This window comes from Catharus ustulatus, chromosome 2 (assembly GCF_009819885.2).
Source record: "Catharus ustulatus isolate bCatUst1 chromosome 2, bCatUst1.pri.v2, whole genome shotgun sequence".
Classification (NCBI taxonomy): Eukaryota; Metazoa; Chordata; class Aves; order Passeriformes; family Turdidae; genus Catharus; species Catharus ustulatus.
Window position 1 is genome coordinate 55,401,064 of NC_046222.1, and position 21,011 is coordinate 55,422,074.

The 21,011-nt window shown below is 43.9% G+C and overlaps 1 protein-coding gene across 2 annotated transcripts; it reads left to right on the top strand.

Annotated features, from left to right (window-relative positions):
• The first annotated feature begins 741 nt into the window (after nucleotides 1–741).
• SERTM1 (serine rich and transmembrane domain containing 1) lies at nucleotides 742–12,544 on the top strand. Of its 2 annotated transcripts, none has more exons than XM_033052448.2 (4): nucleotides 742–932; nucleotides 7,635–7,729; nucleotides 10,577–10,658; nucleotides 12,010–12,544. In XM_033052448.2, exon 4 carries the CDS (start codon nucleotides 12,193–12,195, stop codon nucleotides 12,514–12,516), a length of 324 nt encoding a protein of 107 aa, XP_032908339.1. In that variant the 5' UTR covers nucleotides 742–932; nucleotides 7,635–7,729; nucleotides 10,577–10,658; nucleotides 12,010–12,192; the 3' UTR covers nucleotides 12,517–12,544. The 2 variants fall into 2 exon arrangements, with proteins under 2 accessions (XP_032908339.1, XP_032908338.1); XM_033052447.2 differs by lacking the exon at nucleotides 742–932 and adding an exon at nucleotides 1,082–1,290.
• Nucleotides 12,545–21,011: the final 8,467 nt, after the last annotated feature.

The following is a 21,011-nucleotide window of genomic DNA, read 5'->3' on the forward strand; positions in this document are numbered from 1 at the left end:
TACCAGAATCCATATGAACCTTTCCTTCCTCAGTGACCATGGAAAGAATTGTGTCTGACCCAGCCAAAATTTTCTCATTATTTCATTCCACAACATGTGATATATGTAGGTAAGTCGTTCTCTTTTGTTCTCATTTACACTACCTTATTATCTCAGTTGATCTCATCACAACTAATAACTCACTGCAGTGTCAGAGTGCTGTCAGAGTATCCCTGAGGGTCTCAGTAGCCAGCTAAAAACTTGGCAGAGTTTTCCAAAGTCATCTGCAAGTTTCCACTTTCCAGGAAACCTCTTTTCTAACCCACTCCTTCGCTAGGTCCAGTTCCCCTTACGGTGCCACGATCTGACCCCTCTGCAGAAGCTCTGCTCCGAAGGAACCCGCATTTCCCACAGGCAGTTCTGCCCGGTGGGTTACGGACTTAATTTGGGATTTTTATTTTATTTTTAAGGGACCACCCTGGCTCGTTTCAGGGGTGTATGCTGTGCGACGGCTGTGGGACGGCAGGAGCCAGGAGTTGACGCGGGTTTGTGCGATGCGCGGTGATTTCCATCCCCTAGGGCCGGTGGGGCGGGGGCTGGCCGGGGCTCCGGCAGCGCGGGTGCGCTCGGCCGGCCCCAGGGCCAGCTCAGCCCGGCCCGGCCCGGGCGGGGGGCGGGGGGCGCGGGGCCGGGCGAGGGGCGGGCCCGGGGCGGCGCTGCCGTGCGGGACGGAGCGGAGCCGGGGCCGGAGCGGGGCTGGAGCCGCGCAGGGCAGCGCGGAGAGAGGAGCGGAGCTGCCCCAGCGGGGCGGCTGCGGGCGGCAAGGTGCCGCGCTGCCGCTTGCACCCGAGCCGGAGCATCCCGAGCCGGAGCATCCCAAAGCGGAGCATCCTGGCCGGAGCATCCCAAAGCGGAGCATCCCGGCGGCGTCAACTGTCTGCTTTTCGAGGGAGGTCGGCACTCCGGGTGTGGGGTGTGTTTTCCTGCCCTGCCCCTCAGGCTGTGCGCGTTGCCGGTGCCCTGGTGCGCGCTGGGCACGGCTGCCCGGCGGCCGAGCGCTGCTGCTCGCCGGTGCCCGCAGCGCCGGGGCCGCTCGCTCCCGCTGTCCGGCACCGAGCGGCGCCGCTCGGCTGAGCCGGGACCCGGCGGGTCCCCCGCGGGTTTGGGGACGGGTTTGGGGAGCTGCCGTGCGCCCTGGAACAGCTCCCGCCGTGCCTCGCCCGTGCTGCTGCTCCGAGGGAGCATCCTCAGCTGTTTGCCTGTCCTGTGCTGTAACCAAGGGCGCTTGATGCTCACAAGCGTTTAACCGAGGTACGTGCTTTGTGGCCTGCGCTTGATCGCTCACAGACGTCTTTTGGAAAGAGCCTGCATTTAGCCTTACTCACTTCGCGGGTTGGCAGAGTGCTTGAATTGAACGGACGCTTCCTGGGTTTGGAGAAATTGCTTTCGGCGGTGGCGAAAAGGGGAACGCTCTGGGAGAGCGTGGGGACAGCACAGCTTCTGGAAGGAGGGATGCGGAGAGAAGGGAGGCACGGGCTGGTTTCTTTCGCAGAGAGATGCTGCAGCCCAGGGTGTGATAGCGCAGACCATTGGGTCATCACTGTGCAAGCAAATTCTTGGCTCAGCGGGCATAAGCACAGACTACCACCCGTGTGCTCTATCACATTGTTTGCGTAAAGATGACGGGGAAAGGATTGCTCCCTCTGCAAATAAATTGTAACATGCCTATCCAATGTAGTGGGAGAAGAGCTGAGCTTAGACAGCACAGCATGGAAAAAAACACAGGATGGATGCATAAAAAATGTGCCCTTTGCAAGCACTTTATGTCTGCCTAAAAGCTGCAGGTTGTTTCAACATCTTGCTAGATGCAATAAAGTTTGGAACAGAAATCAAGTGAAGCAAGCTCTTCCTACCCTTGCAAATGCTAAACAGTTAGAGGGAAATTGTGAAAATAGTGGTAAAGGGCTTAGAATTTGCCATGCTGATTAACATTTATATAAGCAAAGACAATTAGGAATGCATACTAACCATTATTAAATTAATTCTTAGCTAATTATAGCAGAATGGGAGAAAGATAACTAGGAGAAATGTGTAAAATCTGGACCATATAAGATGCATATAGTGCTGGCAGTTTTATTATGATAAGGGATTCAGCTAGAGTGTCATGTCTGTTTCCTTGTGATTTTGCTTTTTACAGTCATTTTGAACCCATTGTAACTTTTCTGTGCCTGAACAGACCGAAACAAAAGGAAGCTGCCTTCTCTCTGCTGTTATGCCTAGAAGGGCTTGTTCCCCTTAGGGATGGTTGCTGATTGTAGCTGTGTTGCCTTCCTTTGCCACTTCTTCCTCGGACTGGGTCACCCCTATCACCCAAGGCAGGGGAAAGAAAAGGCAGGCATGTCCCCGCTGCCTCCCTCATGTTTCCCCAGCTTTCCTGTGCTCTGGCACACAGGCTGGCCTGCCTGCAGGCTGCTGCTTGCTACATCCAGTGCGTGTGCTTTGGTGTCAAGAGTATGCATGCTGCAGGACCTGGAACTGCTGGGGAAGGCTCTTGGGCTATTTCAGCATCCAGGTCTAATCTAGTACTGTCACCATGTATGTATGTGGATATATTTGGCTTAGGAAGTTATTGCCTTGGGTATTTTGTTAATCTTTTCACATGTAAAAGGCTGAACTGGGATAACGCGCCCCTGCCAAGTGTCTTTGTTCATAATTGGGTCTTACTTGTGCAGTGCAAATTATAAGTTGTATTCTGTAAATTCCCCATCAGAGGCAGGAAGCAATGGGGCCTTTCCTCCTTGCACCCCATTTACACAGAAGCAGAAGAGGAAATATCTCAATGACAGAGTACACCCAGATGTTGCTGAAAAATCTGGTATTTCTAATAGGTCTGACTTGGAATCTAAATACTGAAAAGTCAGAATATTTTCACCTCTACCTCCTGCGCTCTTTTGCAAGGAGTCCTCCCCCTGTGTCTTCATGACTGCGGTTGCCTCCTTTTCCTGGCTTGTGCAGAGGAAATCCTGTTACGACATAGTCAATCCATGGTGCTGCTGCACAACCCACCTCTTAGCCTGGCACTTCATCTGCATCTCCCCTCTTTGCCAGTCGTGCTGCTGCTCCCTCTTTCCCCCTGCATCTGACATGTCAGCCTGAGGCTTTGCTTTCAAGTGTCCTTGACAGTTGTCTGTACAGGATGTACCAAGTCTCCTGTTTTCCCAAGAGGTACCCCTGGGCTTTGATCAGCCTGTGCTCTCAGCATCTTTCTCCCTCGAGCCATCATCTTTGTATTTCTCCGAGCTCCACCTTGTGCTTACTTGTGGCTTCATATAGGCACCTTGTCCATCATTCCTTTAATTTCCTTGAAATGTCCCAGCACATTTGCTTTGGTTTGATGCCTTCAGCAGCCATCTGGTGAGATGCTAAGACAAGCCCTCACCCATGCTGTCACCATCCCTGCCACTGGAATTACTCTTGCTCTGGGTTGGAGCACAACAGTGTCCCCTAAAGCTAGGACATCTGAGAGACAGTTGTTGAACAGATCACTCTAGTACCAGCAGAAACTCTCCTTCCATAGCCTACATCACTCACTTGCTTTTTTTTGGCATTTCAGGTGCAACCCTGCCCCCTTATGCTTGCACAGCACAGCGTGGCTCGCCGCAGCTCCCTTTGCAATCGTGTTGTCTCTTTGCCTAAATTGTGGCAGGCTGTTTTGCAAACAGGGACTATATGTGAATATTAGGCACACAAATGTGCCACGGATTCTTTGTCAGGGGAGGGCATGCATGCAGCCTGTGTCTGTAAAATAAGGAATGGCATGAGGACAGGGATATTCTATTACAGCAGTGAGGGAGAATCAAAGGTGTTTTTGTACTTTTCTTGGTAAAGCATGCTGAGGTACCCGAGTCAGAAAGCAGAGTTACAGTGAGTTACTGTGATAGCACATCTGTGCCTAAAACTCCATTGACATTTAAGTGTACAGCATGTAGTTGATACTGAATCTGTGGTTTTTTGGAGAGAAAAAAAAATCTGAAAATTATGCATTAACAGAAATTTCTGTTGAACCATGTGTAAAAAATTGTGTCCTAGCATTATATTGTGACAAGGTTCCTAAAAAGGCTGAAATTAAATCTGCTTGACATTTTTGGGTGTGATACGGATTTGTAAAATTTGTGATTTATACCTGTTGTTTTTATAAAATATATTGAAATCAGTATATCAGCTGAATTTTGCAATAGAAAAGTGTTTTCTTATTGTTCAGGACTCTGCTTCCTGGGTCACAGCTTCTTTAGCTAAGGACCAATAACCCCATTACTAGCAAGGGTACTTATTGTTCAGCAGAACTCCTTGCTGTAATCTGCCCAGAATTCTCCAGAGACAGAAGTGGACGTGCCCACATGGAGTGTGGGAGATGAGGGCTCTCAGGTATGCTCGTGCAGCCACATCATTGGCATCGGGCAGGAGGATGTGCTGCAGCACTGGGAGAGACAAAATAGAGTCCTTAAATCCATTCAGTTCCAGAGGTAACCACACTTTGTCCTAAAACTGCGTTCTTTGTAGATGAAGGGGATATGTATGATATCTTTGAGGGGTTTTTCCTCCTCTACCTGGAGCTGAACCTGCAGGTCTAAGCACTTCAAGTTTTTGGTTTTACACGAGTGTGATAAAAAATGAAAACAAGCTCTGATAACAAGCTTACCCTGGAGCTGGTATTTTATCTGGTAGGTTTTAGTCTGAGTAAACAATGTGCAGGAGCTGAAGCACTGCCCCATGAGAAGTGTGGTGGCTTCTGGAAGGGCAAACAGTGCACAGCCCTCCATTGCACTGGCCACTTGGCCTCAGCTGTGCTCTGCCTGTGTCAAATAAAAAAAGGGGTTATTGGGAGCCCACGTGAAGAGTGAGGCATGAAGTAGCAAAGCTTAATTAACTTTTGTTTGTTCTGAGATTAATTAGATCACCGCTATGCCACACACACACAGGTATGCTGGATGGATGGGATCTCCTGAGAGGCTTATCACTTGGCCTTCAGAAAGAAGGAGTAGCAGGAATGGGAAGGGATGACTCAATCACATAAGAAGGCAACAAGGCAGAAGCAGTTGAAATACTTTCATGTACTTGTTCCACTGAGGAAAATGGGTTTTAATGGAACTTTCATTTCTCATTAAGCAACCATTTCACATCACACTAAATTTTCTGTTCAAACAAAACTTCCAAATCAGATGTTGCAAGAAATCAAACAAGAAGTCATTACACAAAATGCAGAAGTTAAGGATTTCTGACACCTGCTGGTTTCTCCTCTTCCCTGGCTAACCTTGCCCTGGACCTCCTTTCTCACTGGGCACCTGGGGTGTGTCACTTGACAGTGACACCTTAGTGGCTGTTTTTGACTGTAGAAGTCTATTACCAATATTTAAAGCTGTCATGGGCAGCCAAATGGCTTCATGAACCTTCATGTCCTCTCTGCCTGATCACCCACTACCACTAAACTTTAGGAGCTCAGATCTCTTTGAAGTTTCTGCCTTGGTTGAATTTGGCTGAGAGTGGCAACAAAAGTTATTCAGAGTGGCAATAAGGGGAATAAATTTGGGAGTGGATGCTAAGAAATCAAATATGACCCATCACTGTGGTCAATGAGTAGGCTGTTGAGTTTTGGGTGGGGTTTTTTCAGCAACTTGTATTTTTTCACAGGAAAAAAAAAAATAACAAGCCAGCACAGGAAGGAGACTAATTTCCTTGGTGATTGTGCCTTTTGGGTGAGATTCAGATTGATGGTCTTTTAGGAGGCTAGATCAGGAGGGCCCATTTCTGTATCTAAAGTCTCAGAGGCAGTGAGACTCCTTACCCCTCTCCACATCCTGAGAGACACAGGGAATGGATAGATCCCTACTCCTTGAATATCTTACTGGCACAGTGAATGAATACACTGTTTGGGCCAAATCCTTCTGCAGGCTACTGCTGCAGCTGAAATGGTAAAAAATAGCCGTGAGGGGTGTTAGAGTGGTGCAAGAGGATGAAGGACTGTGGGATACAACTGTATGGCAAGGGGTCTTCTGAAGATAAACTTGTTGATGTTCTGGTCCAAGTATTTCTCTGTTCTTCAAAGATAATTAAAAGCTCTGCCATCCCTGCCTCGCTGTGTACACTTGCCATTTGAATATGAATGCCTGCACTTAGGAAACCTCAAGGATTATCAGGCCAAGGTTTGGTAGGTTCCGGTCCCCTTGCCTTGCTGGAGATTGTGGCACTGTTGTATTGAATGATGGGCTAAATGGGCACAAGCAGTGCTCTGTGTATCTGGGGGGAGATGGGCTAACAAAGATTCTACCAAGAAAATAGAGCAAATAATTTGTATTTGCTTTGGTTGAAGATACAGCCCAGTTGCAGAGATCTATGCCTCTTTCCCCCAGGAAATTAATAAAGGGGAGGAAAAGGGTCTCTGCTACAAACAGACAAAACTGAGGGGCATAGGGTAGAGCTCTTGGCTATGTGAGGCATATTTGCCAGAGAAAATACATGCTGGGGCTGCTGTACCCCCTTTCCATCCTGTACCACACCTACCTCAGCCTCAGAAGCAGTTCTGGCAAGGTGACAAAGGTTCATACCCTCACATCCAGAGCACATGCTGGGTCCATCCCTGGGGCAGCTGACTTTGGGGTTCACCTACAGCCTCCTACCTCTCCTTCTCAAAGAGATGGTCAAGAAGCTGTCTGACTCCTTTTGGGTAGAACATTAGCATAGTCAATGTTATCAAAACATTCGGATTTCAACAATACTCTCTTTTAACAGCTGCACTTGATAATTTTCTTTATTGAACTTGGAGAGGCTTAAACCAGAAGTGATTCAGTGACTGAAGGGATGAAAGCAGCACAACAATGCATCAACGTCCATCCCCAGAGATCTGCTTCTCTAATGCAGTCAAACCAAATGTGCTGAAGGGGCAGAGCTCTAAGATGTACAATGACTGTGGAAGTGTGTTTTCTCTCCCAAAGGAGAAAATCTGTTTGAGAGTGGCCCCTCTTTTGCTTTAATCTGTATCATCTGAGACTGTTTCTTCATACACAAGAAATTTAATTTACTTTATTAAAAACAAATCATGGCCTGTGTTTTAATTTTAGGTATTGAATGCACATAGCACACAAAATTCTTCTAGCTATTCTTGTACATCTAATGTATTCAGTTTGGATATTTCAGGTGTGTGAAAATTTAAACTGTAGATAATCAGAAATAAAGAGAATGAATAAATAATAGTGTCTAATCCAAAAGACCTGATTGCTGGGAGGAGTCTTTAGGGTATAACGTGAAATGAACTGGAGAGCAGATACAAGTGCTCTAGTGCTTAAAAGGTGCCAGAAGACAGATATCTGTCTTGGTCCTGGAGCACAATGCAGAAGGAGAGAAAGGTGTTATCAAAGCCTGTCTATAAAGCAGAGTTCAGGATTGTGGTTTTGATACTGTACATGCCGTGCTGTAACTGGACAGCAAAAGGATGTTGTTAGCAGGAATGAAACACAAGCCGGGGTTCCAGTTGGTTTGCTTTTTCTTTTTCTGAAATTTCTGCCAGTAAGAGCAGTCAAAATTCAGCACTTGCCCTTCTTTTATTTTATTGTTATAGTAGTTATTACTAAACTCTTCCACTATTATTTGCTTTTTTATAGGGGATTTTCTCAGCATGCAGTCCCTTTAGATTTGAGTGTGATCACCAACCACATCCTCCTCATTCAGCTTCTATTTCCATATCTTCTTCCTGCTTGTAAGTATTTTATTCTTTCTTCCTGCTCATTTTTCTTTTACTTTTAAAGACCGTATTTAACTCACGGGTTCTGGGTCTGATCCCAGGTCACGACATCTTTGATTTACATTGATATAAATGACTCTATAATCCGCAGATCCATGGGAAATGTAAATTAGAGAATCATTGGAGCCTATCTGAATTAATCTAAGTATCCTTATGGCTCTGAGGGTTTCCTTTTTCCAGACCCACACAAACCCCCAAACAAAATATAACTTGATTTTAACCTGCAACCAAGCCATCTGGGCAGTTGTCGTCTTAGATTTTCAAAGACATAAATTTAAATCATAATGAAAAATGAAATTAGATCATAAATTAAAAGCAAAACTTTGCTTGTGGCAGGAAATAGTTTTTCTTTTCCTTCTGTGCTCTATGTTATTGAGTCAATTGGCAATTGATGCTGCTTCCCAGGCAGAGTGGAAAAGGGATTCTCTGCTCCTGGAAGGTCCATCTGTAATGGGAAAAAGAAGCATCCTACTTACTTGTGGACTTTTAATTACCAAAGGCATATACCCAAGAAGAAATATTAAGGATCATATTCTTGGTAAACTTCAAGCTAGAAGTCATTCTTTGCCTTTAGTACCTACATTTTCAATGGAATAAAATGTTGCTCACATCTTTTTTTCTGTCTAGAGCTACTGCCTTATTTAGTTGCATGATGTTAAACTGCTACATTTTTCCAGTCTAGAGCATCTTGCCTTTCAAGGCTGAAGTGTTCCTGGTACATAAAATTCATTCAGTCCTTTAGTATCAGCATTGAAACATATTTTTATTGGCATTAAATATTTTGTGTTTGCTGGAAGGGTAATACTGGTAATATAGGGAGGAAATAAATGTAGAAAACAAAGGTGGTGAGAAAGAATTAAAAGGAGTTCCCTGGCCTTCATACATTTATTGATCTAGTGAAAACTTGCTGCCAGCTTTTGGAACCACTCACTATGACAGCAGAACTTTGGGGGATCTTTAGGGATGAATAAGAACTGGCATCACCTGGGAACCTGCATAATCTACCTCCTGCTCTTCCTGCCCTGTTACAGCATATTGAAGTTCGGCCAGGCGAGGGACTTCTCTGTTGTAACCAGGCTAAAGGCAAATTAAGATCTCATCTATTAGAAGATGTTTACAATAAGGGCTTTTTAGGATACCTTATACCTGTAAAGAAACAGTTCATAGGAGATTGTGACAAAAGTGTTGGTTTATATAATATACAAATGCTGATTTTCTTTGACGTCAGTTTGTCTTTCTCCTTAAAAATCTTGAAGATACTGAAACAGCCAAGGCACTTCTCAGCTTGTAGTCACAAAAATGCAGAACGAACCAAGAAAACAAAGTGCTTTTCTTTGGCTGATATAAACTCTCAAGAAATTGAGTCTCCCAGACTTCTCTTTGCTGCCTGTTCCTCAATTTTTAGGGTTTCAGTGGTGTGAGTATGCACCATTAAATTATATCTGACTGAGCCTGGAGAAGTACAATTGTCGCATCAAGAAATATGAAGAAATACAATAGAGACTGTAAAGCATTTATGACATTGGGACTATGAAAAGACTCTGTTCATGCCATCCTGGAGAGTGTTGTAGTCCCATTTAATATTCACTTTAGTCTGAACTGGGAGATGGTTACTGCCTTAGCAATGCTAAAGATTAAATTACTTATCTTACATATAATTTGGAACTCAGGGCATATGTTAATTGTGACGCCGCTGCTCCTGACCATATTTGCATTTCCCCACAAAATGGATTTTCTGGCAGGTACCATCAGATATGCAGTAGTGGGCTAGCTTGGGCATGGCTGCAGCTGGCCTTGCCTTATCCTTCACCTGCTCAGTTTGCCCTTCTGATGGATGCAACCTTGCCCTCTGCCTCCATACTACAGGATAAAAGGAAATATGGAAAACTCCAACTGAGCCTGCCTACACTATCAAGTTGGCTTACCCCTGGAATAAGAATGGTTGTCCTCACCTGTGAAACTATTTATACCAAGGACATGAATGAAGAAATAATGCACAGCTGGAAGAATATACCTAAATAGTGGCTCTGGTTGAAAAGCCAGGATGTACAAATGACACCATGTGTCTAGAAGAGTCTTTCATTTTGTGCCAACACTCATATTGGGGGACCAGAGCTGCAGAACAAGGTTTTACTTTCTTGTACATCTAAAACCAGCAGAGTGTGGAAGTAGAGTCTGTGCCTTCTTGGACCAGTGAATTGTTTTACTGAAATATGTGAATATTCTAGGCAGATTGTTCATCAGAACAGCAAGGCTGTGTAACAACAGAGCAGCAGGAAAACTCACCCATAGTCAGAAAGGCAGAGTATGATTTGCAGCTCTCAGCAGTGAGGCTGGCCTGGAGGACCCAGGGAGCCTCCTCAAGTCACACAGCCCTGTCCTGGCATTGCAGAGGTGCCTCTGACAAAGTAATCCAGACCCAGACACACCACAAAATCTGAGTCGTCCAGCAGACAGGTGCCAGTTCTGCTGTCCCAGGAGTTTTCAAGAGTGGTTGGAAAGTATCTCCTGTCAGACAGAGTTCTCCATGTGCAGTCATTCAGGAACAATATTTGCAGTTCATTCTTTGCCTTAAACCAACTCAGCTTTCCAAAAATAGATGAGGGAAAAGTGGGACCACTACAGAATGTGAAAAGTTTGCCTCTGTGATTCATTTCCTGGGTCAGTTTACAGCTCTCAGAAAGACAACAGGTTTATTGCAGTTTACCAGCTTTGCTATTATACTTTGAAGCCAGTGGCAAAATTCCCAATCATTTTTTGGGACTAGGTTTGGGCTAAATGTTATGATGTTGTTGTATTTAGTTTTCAGAAATGCAAAAAAAATTCCCAATGATCTAACAAGAAGGTGAAGCTGCCGTCTGGTTATTTCTTCAGGAGGATTAGGGTAAGAGAGACAAACAGTTCATGGCATTTACCTTCTTCTCCCAGCAGAAGCAGGAACCTGAGCTGAAGTGGTAGCTGTGGAGCACTGAATAAAACTACTCGTGGCTTCATTTGGAATCAGAGTTGAGTGTCTCTGATCCATGTTAAAGAACTCATGTGAATTAATTCCTTAAGTTATTATAGAGCAATTCAATTAATAATGGATCTGATTTTCATTATGACAAGTAATTAAGAATAAACATCTTCTATATCAAAGCCTATCTTTTAAAAAGGATAAATTAGCTTAACTATTAACGTAACTATTTCCAGAACATGAAATGAACACATATTGTTCCATTAGTTAATTTTATATCACTAAATTAAAGACAGTTCAAAAGGAGTATAATCTCATAAGGATCTCTCTTTGTTCAGTCTGTTGTGACTTATTTCATGAGGTACAACACATACCAATTCCTGTGGGGCTAAATACTATTAGGGTTATAAAATGGTTTTAGTTTAGTATATTTTATGCATGACTATGAGTTATATAGAACAGTAGGAATATTTTTGTCTGGTATTTGCAGATTCAGTTTTGTACTCCTGCATATGTTACAGGCTATTGGGATGCTTGATTTAAACCACCGAAAGCTCCACTGTAAAACAAAAATCACAATAAATAAATGATAAAAAAAATCTGGAATGTAACCTTTTGTCCATAGCCCTTAGGTAATCCTCTCACATTTGCTGGGCGGGCAGTGCTGCCCATTCCTTAGGATTTTGCTTGTAGGTGTCAGAAGCTGCATCACTCCACTGAAACATGCCTGCCATTGAGATCTCCATGGCAGAATTACAGTGAGGTACATTTTGATATTTGAAACTATTCAAAACATTTCATAAATACACAGTAAGAAAACAAGTCTGGCAGATTTTCTAATTCTGGGTAGCTCTGGAAAGACACTATGGAGTAAGTAGCTAATGGATTCATCATCAACTGTGATGTTGAGTGGCTTTGCTCATCAAGGTTGAGGAGCTGAAATCTTGAAGGGGTTTTAGTTACTTGACTAGATTTTTTATCAAAAGATAAATTTGGATTCCAATACCTCTGTCCCATATAAAGTACATCTTTGATTGTACTGTTCAGCAATTTAACAACTCGTAGTTGGGAAGAGTCAATTTTAATCCATTAGGATTCAGTAGGATCTCTTCTAATCCCAGCATTTTGGAAAATGGAGATAAAAGATAATTGCTAGCTAATTCTTTAAAAATTGCATCTTTGAGCTAAGAAATGCAATTCTTAAGACCTAAATTATATCAGGTGCACATTTTTTGCTAGTAAATTAACCTTGTTCTGTTTTGTTGTTTTCTCCTTGCAGTTCTGAAGGATAAAATTTAAATTGTCCTGAGCTTGAACAGTAAAGGATAAATTCATTCACTGGCTGACTTGTCGTTTCACTGTTGTGATGGAAAAATGTTTGCTTAAAAGAAACCCTTTTGATGCCACTAAAACGGGCTTTGAATACAAGATCTGTTGAGATTTTTAAAACACAAACCAAATAATGTCAGAACCTGACCCTTCATCTGGATTTGTGGGAAACATGGAAAATGGGACTTTTCTGGAGCTGTATCCCACATCCCTTTCAACTTCAGTGGATTCATCGCCTGGCCGTTTATCCAACGTCTATGTCTATGTTTCTATTTTCCTCAGTCTCTTAGCTTTTCTCCTTTTGCTACTGATCATTGCACTTCAGAGGCTGAAAAACATAATTTCTTCCAGTTCCTCCTACCCTGAATACAATAGTGATGCTGGAAGTTCATTCACCAATTTAGAGGTTTGCAGTATTTCTTCCCAGCGCTCTGCTCTCTCAAATCTTTCTTCATGAAAATAAATGAGAGGAAACACACAGGGAATGGAAGAGCTTTGTCTAGTTTCTTGGGGAAGTAGTGCATGTAACATTTGCCTTAGAAGACTATTATCAAGAGGTGTTTTTAAAAGCTTCCTTATTTTTTTTTCTCCTTTCCTTTTCTAGTCTTCTTTTCCCCTTTAACTAATTTTCATTTTGGACAATAGATAATGATACCTGATCATCATTTCTTGCCTGTAATTGTGATGCTGTTTTTTTCTTACACATAGACAGTGTTCATTAAGAGTACTCCTGCCAAATTGTAATACAGTTCTAACTGAATGTGTCATTTTTCTGCTCTAATTGTGACCCCTTCCCTGGTCTTGTGTCAGCAATATGCTGACTATTTTTCTTTTCCTTTTTTAATTATATAAGCACTTCTGGATTAAATCCCTATTGCTAAAGTACAAAAAAAAATCTGCTAAAATTATAAATATTGGGACAATTTAGAGTTGTTGATATTGTTTCTTTTTTTTTCCCTTTAATTTTCACATCTTATTCAGTATTTATTGATATAAAACACAACTACAGTAATTTCACGAATACAAGCCGCACTGTTTTGACCAAAATTTTGCTCTCATACCGTGAAAGCGGCTAATATTCAGGTGCGACCAATATGTGAATAATTTTCTGACATTTTCAACCCTGGGAGTGCAAACCAAGTCAGTGCAAACTGCAAAGTTGAGCTCCTGCCAGTAAAGCCCTGCATTTACGCGGTTGTTACAAATTGATACTCTGTTGCGTGGCGGGTGGAGCTGCTCCCTGCAGGCAGCACAGGGGGTGGGGAAGGCGGGGCAGCTCCCTCCTGCTGGCCCCACGGCTCGGGGGAGGCAGGGACAGCTCTCTCCGCTTGGCCCCGCGGCTCGGGGAAAGCAGGGGCAGCTCTCTCTGCTTGGCCCCGCGGCACGGGGGGCTCCCGTCCCCGCGTGCCGCCGCCGCAGGAGCAGGCAGGCTACATCCCCGGCTCCCATGGCCGCCACAGGTGCCAGCGGGCTCTGTGCCCCCCCTGCCGCCGTGGGGCAGCACCGGGCCGGGGTGACCGAGCCCAGCGGTGGCGGCGGTCAGCCCTGAGCATCCCCGCCGAGCTGGGCCACCCAGCCCTGTCGGCAGCCCCGAGCCCTCATGGCCCGAGCCGAGCCAGTAAACCCCGCCATGCCGCAGTTCTGTTACTAATTGGCAACTTTGTTGCACGCGGGTCCTCGCTGCGAACACAGAGCGGCTTATACTCGGGTGCGGCTTATTTATGGACAAAAAACAAAATGTTTGCCAACACCCGGCCATGCGGCTTATACTCAGTGCGGCTTGTATTCGTGAATTTACTGTAATTCTTGAAGAATGTTGCTTTTGTTTATTTGTACTCACAACTCGTTCTGTATAAAGTCTGTATTTCAGTTTTTGAATCTCTTTGGTTAACTTAGTAAAGTGACTACAATAACGATACTCACTGTTGAATGTGTGGAGGTATTTTTGGACCCTGTTGCATCTCATTATCTCATTTGCCTAATGACATGTTCCTCCAGGGGGCAGCTTTTGCTGCTGAATCATAAATACCACACAACTCCTTTTCACTCTTCACTGATACTGCAGTTTATTGTTACTGGACACCAGAACAAACCAGTGGTTTCCTGTAAAAGATCTGCATTCAACAAATACAGGTAGCAAGTGAGGAGCTCCTAACCTGCCCTTTAGGCACATGATGTTTGTACTCAGGTGAGCAGGGCCAGCGGGGACAGAAATTGCTTGTGCTGGTGAGGACTGTGGTTTCAGAAATGCACAGGGGGTGGAGGGGGACACACAGGGATCTGCACAATGGCCGGGAAGACCTGTGCTCTGACCTAGAGAAGGTGCAAGGTGTACCTGCAGAGCATAGGAAGGGATGGCCAAGAAAAATGGCAATGGCTCTGCCACTTTTCCCCATCAGCATAAAGAAAGGCCAGTGAGAGGGGAAGAGAAATGGATTCACATTGTAACTCCTCTTTGCCGTGCCATTTTCTGGCTTATCATTTCCCCTTTCTCAAAATGTAACATGTCACTCAATTTCTGCAGTAAAATAATGAGCAGCTTTGTGAACTGGATTCTGTGGTCAGCTGGGCTTTAAATCAAGCCAGACATTCAAATTAGTGATTCAAAGGGTCAAGTGTGACCCTAAGTGTGACCTAAGTAGAACTGCAATCCCAGACTGGTGCAATGGCTTGTTGTCCTTATTGCACTGTGTGAGCACAGCTCTGTCCTGCCACCCAAGCCCAAGCAAATTTTGCTCTCATGGCTGGATCCAAGTCAGTGGAGAGACCTAAGAAAGGCATGGCATTGTCACTGCCATTTCTGTAACACAGGTGTAACTCCGGGAGAAGGGATGATCTTAGCAGGAGCAGCTGCCCTCCTCTCACATGGCACCACTGCCCAGCAGGCTGAGGGTTGGGGAACACTTCCCAAACACATTTGTACCTCTTGCCGAGCTGTCCATGCATTCGTGAACAAGACAGGTTCTGCCATTAACCACACAGGCTTTAAAATACACATTTGGAAAGTCTAGTATAAATATAATCATTAGAAATGCCACTGCTGTTTACAAACAATACAGATGATGCTGGAGTTGGTGTTTTCAATTTTTAAAAGTGGACATGCAATATGATAAGTGGCAATGAGTTATGGTGGTGATTAGTTCCTTACAGAGGCCAAAGAACTTGCTGATTAATAGAGAATGTAAGCCTGCAGATTCCCTGAGCCAAACTGGTTTGATTAAGTTATTTACAACTTGGAATGTTTTATTCATCTAGACAAAAGTTTCTTGTATGTCACTTTTCACTGTATTTAACAATTGGCCTTGAAAAAAGAGGTAGCTGTTTAAAAGGGATCAGGAAACACTATTTCCCTTCTGAAAGCTCTTTTAAATCCCAAACCTGTAACAGAATATATTTGTATGTTGACTGGTAGACAGAAATAAATGAGTGGTAAATCAAGACAGAGGAACATTTTGACTATCTTCCCTTACTGACAAAGTTGTAGATTTGTTGCTTCCTTTGCTGCAAATGGAGGAATTTAATCAAAACCTGAAATGAAACCACAGGTTGAGATGGGTATTTGTTCCCAGCAATGTGTTTACACTTGCAGATATAGAGACATTTAATATTAAAATACAAACTGTTGAAACCCCATTGGCTGTGTTCAGTGAGCTGTTGCCAAACTGCACCAAAACAGAAAGTGTTTCTCCAACTGCAGAAAATAGCAAAGATAACTGAAACCACACATTTGATTTTGCTCTGGAGTTTACTAGATGCTATTATTTTTTTTCCACTCTGCAGTGACATACGGGATTGTATAGTCATCATGATTTCAGCTGAGTTGCATCTGTTCTCTTCAGGACAGATTTGAATAGAAACTAGTGGGTTCCAAAAAAATAGCATCAGGAGAAACCACAGCCAAAAAACACAGTGGCATTTTTGAGGATTGCTAAGTCAAGAAAAAAAGAAAAGAGGAAGAAGAAAAAAATCCACCTGAGAATCTGAGTCTAAGTTAACCTGAGAACACTGGAACAAGGCTTCCTAGAGAGGTAGTGGATACCCCAAACCTACCAGTGTTTAAAAGGCACCTGGACAATGCCCTTATCAACATGCTTTAGCTTTTGGTCAGCCCCACAGTTGGACTAGATGTTCACTCTGGGTACTTCCCGCTGCAAATATTCTACTATTCTACTCCAACTAGAGTTGTGGGATATTTTCTGCTGTGTCCATTTCTGGGGTCCCCAGTAGAGAAGAGAGAGATGCCGACATCCCACACTGTGCCCAGCTCAGGGCAGCTAAAATGATTAAGGGATTGGAGCATCTCTCATATGAGGAGAGGCTGAGAGAGCTGGGACTATTACATCTACAGAAGGCTCTGAAGGATCCCATCAATGTATACAAACACCTTATGGGAAGGAGGACGCAGGGGGAGCCAGAGCTTTCCCAGTGGTGCCCCCAACAGGACAAGAGGCCAAACTGAAATGCATGAAATTCCACAAGAAAATGTGTTATTAGGAGGACAGTCAAATACTGGCGCAGGTTGTCCAGAGAGGCTGCAGTGCTTCCATATGTTGACCTGCCTGCAGCTGACCCTGCTTTGGGCAAGAAGACTGGATCAGACAATCCTCAGGCTGCCTCCTTCATGTCAGTGATAAAACTCAGAGGCTTCTTGCTCTCTGCCTCCTCCTGATGTGTTTTCTCATCCCTGGAGCTAAGTAAGCAATATCTTTACTGGGAGGTAATTAGTTCAATTATTTGTTGCTGAAGAGCTGCTCAGCTCCCCCTCCTCCCTGCAGCCACATACTTTCCCAGCTTTTCCACTGCCTTTTTGTGGTATGGGTTCATATTTCACAGTCAGCTTCTTCCCTGTGCCGTTTTCAGTTGTTACTGAGCCCTCTAACTTAAACACTGCCATTAACTTTGTTAAAAGACGACTCCAAGACTGCATGGCATCAGGTAATTGCAAAGTATACCAGGAAATCTATAGAAAAAAAAAATTAATAAAGCATGGATGAGGAAAGTACTGAAGGAGTTTCTGGAACACACAGAAAAATTATTTTGCTTTAGTTCACCAAATATGGTCCATTCAAGCGTATTTAATGAGAGTACCTGCTGATAGCCATAGCAGCCTCTATATCTAAAACTTTCTTGCACTGTTGGTCACATTAGCCCTACTGTCAAGTTCACCTATTGTATTTATCTGCCCTGAAGATTATCACATTATTTCCATCCTGAAACAGTGTCATGCTTTTCACATAGCAGCTCTTCAGCTCCATGGAGGGTTTATTCCACTGAAATTATTTTCTGTATTCAGCCCTTCTCTGCCAGCTCACCTGGAAGGTTTGTATCTGTAAGCTGAAAGTCATCTGGATTTCCAAGAAAAGTCTTTTAACATGGGAGCAAGTGTTACTCCTCTGCTGTGCAGCTTGTTTGCCTTCCCCTCACTGTCTAACCCCACAGTACTCCAGCAAGGCTGAATCCCAAAAGGAACAACATGTTCCACTGTACTTGAACTTCTTTCCTTCAGCTTTTTTACTTTTATTCAGTGAGAACTCTAGCAAAGACTGTGTGAGAAGATTATTTACGAGGTCTGTGCACCTCCCATTCTTCTTGATGGAAGAATCTACCTTCTATTTTCGCTGCATGTGCTACGGCTGCCCAAGGAGGCTCTGTGAGCTCCAGCCCAGCTGCTCATGGGCTGGGTGACCTTTTGGAACCCACTGCCCTCCACAGGCTCCCCAAGACAAGGGCCCCGCTCTGTGGCTGCAGCCGAGGATTACATGCCCCAAATGAAAGGTGCAAAAGTAGCCTGAAGGAGCTCTTTTGGTTTCTCTCCAAGAAAAGTGGGCTTGTTCTTGCCTGGAGCAGCCCTGAAGGTGTTTTACAGCTCAGTGATGCCAGGCAGTTTGATGTGCCAGAGTGTGGCCACAGTCCTGTGCTCACACCACAACTCCACAGAGCTCCACAGAGCTCCTGGTTCACTCACACCACCCAAACTGTCCAAAGGGGCTTGGCCAAGGTCACTTTCCTGATGCCAGATGCAGGTGTTTGCTCCTCCCAGCACTGCTTTGGAGGTGAAAGCAGCATCAACCTCCAGTGTATCCACTTCCAAGGACAGGCAAGCCCATTAGTGTAATCCTGATAATCACCATGCAGGTGACAGCGAGACCAGGGGAGATGAGCTGTTTTTCACTTCTGTTTCCTTTGTTTTAGATAAGTGGGGGCTGATACCCACTATAACTCTGAAAACAGCTGGTAGGCTATCAATGTACAGAATATCCAGGTGCAGTCTGAAAATCGGACTGGCTCCTCTGCATAGTTTCACTTCACCTTACAGACATCAGCACAGTGGCTGCATTTGTTTCAGCACCAAAAGATGCAGTTTTAATACAATACATGTCTTTAGATAGCTTCAGTTTAAAAAATCAGAAGTAGAAAAGTAAACTTTAAAAAGTATAATCTAATATATAGCTTTTTACAAACTTAATATTTTCCCAAAATATCTATTTTTTTACAAAATATCTATTTCTAAAGAGAAAAGCTTTATTATTTAATTGTTAAAAATGAGCATTTTATGCCAGCTGTCCTGATATAATTATTTTTGTCCACAGGGTTTTCTAGGTAAGTCATTCTACTGTTTAAGGGGACAAAAAATTACAGTATCCAATATTCCTCTCTTCAATAAACAAGTGTAGATGTCTGTCAGGGCATTTTGCCACACATATTTACTTATGAAGCTGCACTTCTAACACTGAATGCCGATCTGGTCATATAGACCTGGTCCCAGAGTACAGCTACATCTCTCTTTATTGTTTGTTTGTTAGAGAGTATTATTGATCAAATATAGGGTGGAGACTAAGCTTCTAGTTAATGAATTGTGCCCTCACTACTCCTTCAGCACAGGGATTAGTTTGTCATTTGTTTTAGAATATTACGCACAACCCATAAATAATTTTCATGTTTTTTTCTTGAGCTTGGGCTCAGCAGTTGCTGACAGGTAAGAAATTAGTGTAAAGGACATTTTTGTGTGTAGTTCATTCACAGCAAATTCTGCTCCGGCTCCCTAGATGCTGCTACACAGCTGGGAGCTGTATTCCAGGGGATTTCTGCCAAGATACCCCACCTTTTTCCATCAGCTTCATCAGGATGCAGAAGGTGAAACTTATGAAACTAGGACAAGCTAAAACACCTGCTAGGAAAAAGAAATGATGATACGAAGGCACCCTAGCAAGAACAGAAGCATGGCAGGGAGCAAAAGGAGATGCAGCGTGAAAAACATACAAATGGATGTGTCTGGGGTAGGAGTAAACTCAGAAAGGACTAGGCTGGCTGGAGAAGCAAGGAGCAGCAGTAACAGAAGGGCATCTTCTCATGAGAGGTGTGATGAATTAGGCACAAACAGGCAATATTGCAGCTATACAGTAAATAAGGTCACCATCCCTCACAAGGCACATGGTCCCTTTTTTCTCCTGTCCTCAGTGCCACTGTCAGGGATCACACAGGGAGAGCAACTGGGAAGGGGGAAAATGAGGTTCATATGTGGACAGGTAACTTCACTGGCCCACACATGGGAAGTTCCCTCCTAGCCCCAGTCACACACTCCCCTCCTGCTGCAGCTCTGGCTGTTGCTGCTCTGCTCCTGAATCCCTTGTCTCTGGCAAAGCATTTTCTGCCCAGGGCATATGAGAGTCCTATTTTTTTCCCCATACTTTAGTGGGTTTTTTTCGCTCCTTTTTTGCATCTGAAGGCTCCAAAGGATTGCCAAACAAATTGCACTTCATCTGGGATATCACACAAGGTTCTCTCAGGCTGTCATGGTTCCTCTCTGCCCAGCCTGGATTGCTGGGCAGGAGCTGCACAGGCACCTCCTCAGCTGGAGACACTGACCTGGTGTTTCCTGTCCCATCACCTGTCAGCGCCCCAGCTCTCTCGCTGCATAGCATACTTAGCACTTGTGGAGCTAATTGCTCTTCAAAAACTGTTCTTTACATGCCCAGAGAGGGCTTTTTAATGAGAAATGCCTCTATCCTCACAGTAACTTTGCATGGTATTTTAACATTGCTGGAAAACCCATAGGAGTGTGCCTAATTTCCACAGTAAGAAGTCTGAAGAATGAGTAACGCACATATTCAATAGTTTCTTTAAAACATGGTTTTCGGTTTCCACTCATGCTTTGAGGTTGGTTTTATTCAGAAATTAATTTCTGAGTGAACATGTCACTGTATCTCTGAAGTAATAATTTTCCTTCACTACCTTTTCTATATTGGAGAACCTTGCAAGTACATTATTTCAGATTATAGTTCTGTGTTATATTCCCAAAGAAATGTCTAAATTTGCCATTTCAGCTATCACTATGAAAACAAGAGCTATGGAAACAAGGGGGAAAGGGCAACCCTAATATCTGCTCCTAACAGTAAGGCAAAGGCTGAGTTAGATCTGCCAGACAATTTTGTTCGACCAAGGTGGTCCAGGTTTCATGGTGTTTTCTGTAAGACACTGTCAGTCCTACTGATGTCAAATGAGGGGCAAGTCTGTGCTTCACGGTGGGTGAAGTGAGATCCTGTGGCCCCATCCTGCCCCAAAAAGGGTATTGAGTGTACAGATTCCCTCCCACACTGCCACACTGTCCCTCATCATCTGCTCTTGCACAGGCTGGTGGCCCAGGGAGGATCTGGAAGGGACCCTGCAGCCCTGTGCTACACACAAAAAACTTCCAGGGAAAAAAATCTTGATAAAAGTTTTAGAAATTTACTACAAAACATTCTAGTTCATTTTGAAAGTGAAGAAGGTTTTACTGACAGATTTATAATTACTTAGATCTACTGAGAATTCAGAACAAGGCATGTTGTTTGACCAAAGGCACTTTCTAGTGTCTAACTCATCAGTATTCATTCAGTGGAAATAGAGCTTGCTGTGATGAAAAAAAATTGGATACTGTAACTTGAACTTTGGCAAGATCAAAAGCAATTAGTT

Coding starts and splice junctions, on each gene's coding strand:
- SERTM1 (XM_033052448.2), top strand. CDS start 12,193: ATGTCAGAACCTGACCCTTCATCTGGATTTGTGGGAAACATGGAAAAT.